The sequence below is a fragment of the Gavialis gangeticus genome, unplaced genomic scaffold (assembly GCF_001723915.1).
Source record: "Gavialis gangeticus isolate Ggan-Ray unplaced genomic scaffold, GavGan_comp1, whole genome shotgun sequence".
In the NCBI taxonomy this organism is placed as follows: Eukaryota; Metazoa; Chordata; order Crocodylia; family Gavialidae; genus Gavialis; species Gavialis gangeticus.
The window spans coordinates 84495357-84502028 of NW_017729022.1; the positions used below are offsets into that span (position 1 = coordinate 84495357).

Below are 6672 nucleotides of genomic sequence, written 5' to 3' on the forward strand. Positions count from 1 at the left end.
TCCCCTACCCTGGGAGTCTTCAAGAGGAGGTTGGATGGGCATGTGGCTGGGGTCATCTGAATCCAGCACTCTTTCCTGCCTATGCAGGGGGTCGGACTCGATGATCTATACAGGTCCCTTCCAACCCTAACATCTATGAATCTATGAAATCATATACGCATTTATCTTCTCTGAAAATCCAGGAATCAGCCAAGCTCTCCATCCATCTATATGTCTCACCGGCACCTGTTTTAGGTCCTTTTGCATCTTAATTGCTTTTTAACAAGCAGCTTTTCCTGTCAAGTAGCTTGGACTGTTAGACATTCAGTGGCCTCAGTCCTGTCTGCCTGGTGCACAGTGATAGGGTTGGGGAGTACATTTTTAGCTGCAGCACCATTGTATCTGTTTGAAGCAAGGTTTGAAAAACTGGGGCTGCAAATTATTTCACATGTTTTCATACCTGTGCTGACGTAGGAAAGGCTGTTTTCAGGTGGCCAACCTCAGCTTGATTGCATTTGAGCCATGCACCATGTCAGGTCTTTTCATTATTTTGGAACTCGTTTTGTGGATAATGTGCTGATCAAACCCAAACAGGAACCATCAAGCAGGACTTAGTCCAGAATCCAGAATAGGAAGCCACATTAGGATGCGTTATGAATAGTCATACAGCCTTACTCTTTGGAAAACTCTTATTTCCTTCTCAATTTAGTTTCCTGTTTCTGCTTCTCAGGACAGATAGACAATGGTGTTTTTGACCTCATTTAGTTTTATTTGATCTCCAGAAAATATCCCGATTTCCCTTTCTTTTATTTTTGTCTATTCTTTCCTAATTTAACTTTCCCCAAGCTTGTGACTTGATGGCAGAGTTGAGATAACTTCAATGAATTATTTAATCATGAAACTGAAAGCCAGTTATCTGCACTGTTAGCTCCATCAGTATTTCAGTGTTATCTATAGTGTGCCCCAGAAAGACTGCTAAGCTACTGGAGGAATATTTATAACACTTCTGCCAGTAACAAGTATGGATTTAGCAGAGTATGTTGACTTGGCAGTAGCAACACAATTCTATTAGTTGTTTTTGGTTTTCTGTGTTGCACCTCCTACCCAAACACACACAGACAAAAAACATACACACTCTTCCAGAAAACAGTATTTCTGCAATTGAACAACATGCCAGGTTCTGATGAGTGAGTGCTGGTACACATCACATAAAACCATTCTTCGTCCTTCAGACATTTATAGACTATCATCATCATATTTGCCACAAATTACATTCCCTTACACTCATACCACCCATCCCCTGGTGCTCACTGTCGCACACACTCCTACATGTTTTTACATATTCATGTTTGACATCACTCAGACCAACATCTGAACACCACAGTCTCCGTACTTGAGATGCATTGATCTCTCTCTTAATAAAAGAAATAGCCAGACATTTGGATAGGTCTGTCCAACCAGTCAGTACAAATATCATTTATTATCCATGCTCCACATCTTTCAAGTTTAAGTCAAGCTTTTACCAAAATACAGCCATTAAATAAGTTGACCATTATGTAGCAACAGCAATTCCATAATTAAAGCAACAGCGGCTATTTAATTTTAAGCTATGTTTTTCACCTCTCTAATTTCTGCAAAACTATGCTTAGAACTAAATTTGTTGTGCTCAGTCTTTCCCAAGATAAACATTTCTGGAAAGTCTCAGGAACTTTGGATAAGTTTTTTTCAGTCAAATTTGTTTTGAAATACATTCCCACATTTCTTTATCAGATGGTAATTTCAACATGGTTTGCCTTTATGTCAGACTTGTCAAGCATTTAATGTTTTCACTTCAGCATTGTAGTGAATTGCTTTTGCTAGATGAAATACATCTTCAACCTTAACTGTGCATTAACCATGTTTTGAGCGTGACGGTATTTTAAGCAGACTCTATTCCATGTTCTGATGAAAAATATTCCTATGCCTTGAGGGAAGCTAGTTTGTCTAGTATTTCCCTGGAAAGCTCTACAGCTGTGTACAGACACGTGACTGAGCTTATAAAGCCAGTTCTGCTCTCCTTTCCACTTGGCAAGTGCTCTTGCACCCTCTTGAGATAAGGTAGTGGCAGCTCTGCTGTGTGGGAAGCACAGTGCCTTTTGCTAAGTGGCCAGCTCAAATTAGATATGGAAGGAACACAGATAAAAGGGCATTTCCTACTTGACTGGCAGGGTTTAATGGGTCCCAAGTGAGAGAAATGATTGCTCTGTGAACAGTTCTGGAAGCTCTGCTAGTTAAGAGCTTTCACACGCTTCATATCGCTAATCTCCAAAAAAGGGGAGGGACACCCCTTCCTAACATAAGAAGGGATGTGCCAAAACTAATTCTGTTTTGCAGGGAATTTAGTGCTCGAGGAATCCAGTTCAGCTTCCTTGCATAAATAAGAGCCTCTATAAACGCCAGTAAGATAGTTCTACCTTTATCCGTCTACTATTCCTTTATCACAGAGGACCGTACTTAAGAATGATAGTGATACTGACTTTCAGCTTGAAATCCACACATCCCATCCAACAGAATCAAATATCTGAAAGAGAAAACAAGGCAAACAGGAAGTTTATTGATTATCTACCAGGAACTAAATCTAAAAGGTGACTTAGGTGCGACAGTGCTGAGTAGTCATGCACCTAAAGTTTAGGTGCCTAGATTTGTCTGTGGAACTCACAATTTAGTCATTTAAATTCCCTATTCTTTAAATGGGGAGACTTGGATTGGGCCACCTAGGATTTGGGATTCACAATTCTCAGCATGTTATGTATGCTAAGCAGAAGGACACAAAAGGCAGCCAACTGGAAGTGTGGAAGAGCGTATCTGTCTATCTGGAATCCCACCTGTCTCCCACGCTTACTTATTGAATTCAGGACTGCAGATAGGCACCTGTGTGAAACAGGGGTTCATAGCCTGAAACCCCTGGGATGAAGAGGAGGAAGATCCAGCTTTTCACACAGTAGCCTAGAGTACCCACCCTGGAAGTGAAACATAGGTTCTAGGTGGTTGTCAGTCTGAGGGGGTCCAAATACATAATGCAGATTAATGCCTCATGCATCACATGCAACCCCCAGGTTGCCAGTTGAACACTCCTGACTTGGGGGTTGATCTTTGACTTCCTAGTTGTTTGAGTCTCAGGGTGTCCCTGACTTTTCTTGTTCTTATTTTAGATAATTCAACCCCTCTTAGAACTTGACCAGAATCGCAGTAAATTGAAGTTATACATTGGACACCTGACAGCCCTCTGCCATGACCGTGACCCCATGATTCTGCGTGGACTCACCCCACCTGCTTCCTACAACCTGGATGATGACCGGGCAGCTTGGGAGAAGGAACTGCAGATGATGACTCAAGAACAGGTGAGTCTGTCCTTAGGTCCTTCATTGGTAGAAGCTTTGAAATATCGACAAGGATCTTGCTGACATATAGCACAGGATTCTGTGAAATGATTCTCTAAAAGCATTAGTAAAACTAGCTAAGATTCATTCCTCAGGTGATGGTGCCAGAATTACCTTTTGACCTTTTAAACTCGACTAGGCATTGTATTTGTTTTACACTATTTGTTCAAGGTGAGGGCATATTGTGTTTGCACAGTTTTGGGGAATGTAAGCATTGAGTAGGGATCATTCTGAATCTTTTCACATGCATATTAATTAAACTTTCATTCTGTAGGCTGGAATATTCCAGAAAAATACCAATCATCACATTTTACCTATTAATGTACAAGCTTTTTATAATTTAACATAATTAGATTAATCTTAAGTATTTCTCAGTGACATATTAAGTTTACTTAACCTGTAAAGGGCACAACAAATTTGTTCTTATGAATCAGCGTACTCATTTAAGAGTACAGTACATGCTTATATATTCCCCTGTTGCGACAAATTTTGTTAACACTGGATGCATCTACAGGAGGCTTTCTCTCACTATAACAACAAGCTATGGCGATGTAGCATCAGTGGGCACAAACCGTGGTGCCAAAGCTAGATCATGGCAGTGATAAGCTACGTCACCATAGCTCATCGCTACGACAACCTAGCATCTAAAAATAGCCATGCTCATCCTGGACCGCGCAGTACCGGTGGGTACTGCGCAATCATTTAGTACTTGCTTTAGCAAAACATTTAGTACCAAATGTGCAGTACCAAATGCATAGTCAGGGGCACATGTAGACATGCCTGCTGTTTATACCATTTTTTGTAGTACCAGTGGATCTAGATACCTCAGATAAGGCTGTGGCCTATTTTATTAATTAGTGTGTTGCATATATGAGATGTGCTCTCTGGTAGTGTAGAATTAAGACATTCAGGAGCGTTTCTCCAGGAATCTTGGAATATAGAGTTGAGGGGAGGAGATGTTACTAGTGGTTTGTCTGATGAAGTCACTGCATTATGTTTGGGTCTCTATACAGTATGCTGGACTCTTACTAATTGGTTGTCCTGCAAACATGAAAGCAAAAAACATTAAAAATGACTGGCAAGGGTTAGGCTCTCAAGTCCATATTTAAAAATCTGGTTTTTTTAAAAAGGACACTTTTTAGGTGAGGCTGGGTGGCCAGTGGTTTCGAAAATCAGGGTTTCTGTTTAGGTGCCTAACTGTAGATACCCTTTTTAACAACATTTGGCTAATGCCTTATTTTTTTCTATTTGTGTTATTAAGACACCATAATGGTCCATGTACATCCATATTTTAATTTCTTTCCCATCCTAAAGCAACTTTTAAGGGGCAGTTCAATATCTGTGAACTTGTCTTTTGATTTTCTTTAACCAGTGCTCTGTACTCCCTGCCCAAATATTCTGTTCTTTCTTTTTCCTGACCTGTGCCATCTGCCTGATCTCCTGGTCTGCCTTCTGTTCCCCACCTATCTGCTGCTCTACTGCCTCTCCCCTTCCTGATCTGCTGCATGCCACACACAGAGGCTGCCCATGGCACTTATGCTACAGGTTACCTATCCCTGCTCCAGACTTTCATTCCTGTTGTACTCAGCCCCTCCTTGAGTAGCAGGCCCTTCTGCAGAGAAACCATTTTTCCGTGCATATGGGCTAGTATTTGAAAAAGTCCAAGCCAGTGACTCCATATTAAAGTCTGTTTGGTGTAACAATGTGTTCTGCCACTTTAAGGGTGAGAAAACTGAGGCCAGCCAGTCCTATTTGATTAATAGACCTAGCTAGAAAAGGAGAAGGTGTTGCCATAAAAAGACTGAGAGAACTCAGTTGAAAGAGATGCTGCAGAAGGAAGGTTTCATAGTTTCTAGGGTCGGAAGGGACCTGAGCAGATCACTGAGTCCAACTCCCTGCCATGGCAGGAAAGAGTACTGGGGTCAAACAACCCCAGCAAGGTGTACATCTAGCCTCCTCTTAAAGACCCCCAGGTAGGAGCCAGCACCACTTCTCTTGGAAGTTGGTTCCAGATCCTAGCCGCCCTGACGGTGAAGTAGCACCTCCTGATGTCTAGCCTAAATCTACCCTCTGCCAGCTTGTGACTGTTATTCCTGGTCACTCCTGGTAGTGCATGGGGGAACAGGGACTTCCCCAATGCCTGCTGGTTGGTTCCCCACCTATCTGCTGCTCTACTGCCTCTCTCCTTCCTGATCTGAGAGGAAGGGGATATATGCACATGAGCAAATTTTCAGGAGGTAAATTAAGCTGGGGATTTGTAGCTTGTCAGTTGTTCCACGGTAGCTGCTTGTGTACATGTTCTTACTCCATGGCAATCTGCAATTTTAGCCTTCTTTCACTGGTTGTGCCCAAGCCATGGAAGAGGAAGATACAGGGCAAAAGGCTTCTGAGTCTCTGTACCTTGTGCTGGTCAGAATAACAGCTTTTGGATTGCCTTTTACAGGTTATTCTTTTATTTAAAAAGCCATGTCCTGAGGTAAGGCCATGAAAAAAATGTTTCTGTGATTTTAATCGTCCCTGTGCTGGGGGAAAGGGGACAACATCCCTACAGATGCTTTCTCAGCAGTAGTTCTTCAATAAGTTATCAGACACATCCTTTCTGGAATCCAGCAAAATGAGCGTGCCCAAGGGCAAACATTTTTATACAAATCACAGTGCTAATATTCTACATCTAGTGTGACACAGTGTCCATACTCTAGTACTGTTGTATCCCATGTTCTTACATGTTGGAAAAAATATAATGCAGCATTAAACCCAAATTAGTCATTTTCATTTATACAAAGAAACCTTGACAACACTCCAGCAGATAACGGTGCCTTAAAGTATTTATTTATTCATTCAGTTTATATGCTGCCCTTCCTAACAAAGGCTCAGGGCAGTTTATAATAAGAAAACAGAGTAACATAAGACAGGAGAGTGACAAGAGGGGGGTAATAATTGACCATAGAATGAACACGAGCCAGCAGTGCGATGCTGTAGCCAGCAGAGCAAATAATAGGGCTGTGTGACACTTCAGTAGCTGCTTCGATTTGGAGGAGATTCAGCCCGATTCAGGGGCCAAATCTCCGAATCCAAAAATTCAGTCAGAAGACCAAGTAAAAGCTCTGAATTGATTCAAAGCATCTGAATCTATTTGGAAAAACTTTGAAAGATTTGGCTGATTTGGAGATTCAACCATAGACTAAACAGGCAGCTGACAGCTGCCTCCAGCTGGTAAATCTGTTGTTGGGGGGGGGAAGGGAGGGATTAGGGCTGGGACAAACTGCCCAGCTGG

The 6672-nt window shown here is 41.9% G+C and overlaps 1 protein-coding gene across 6 annotated transcripts in view; it reads left to right on the forward strand.

Moving 5' to 3' along the window:
• ERC1 (ELKS/RAB6-interacting/CAST family member 1) overlaps window positions 1–6672 on the forward strand; it is a 539371-nt gene that overhangs the window by 502466 nt on the left and 30233 nt on the right. For 4 of the 6 annotated variants that reach the window (XM_019515532.1, XM_019515527.1, XM_019515529.1 and 1 more), the window contains one exon: window positions 3171–3359. In XM_019515532.1, coding sequence (XP_019371077.1) covers window positions 3171–3359 — 189 coding nt within the window. Of the gene's footprint in view, window positions 1–3170; window positions 3360–6672 lie in introns of those variants that run through there. The other 2 variants (XM_019515530.1, XM_019515531.1) reach the window with 1 other exon arrangement.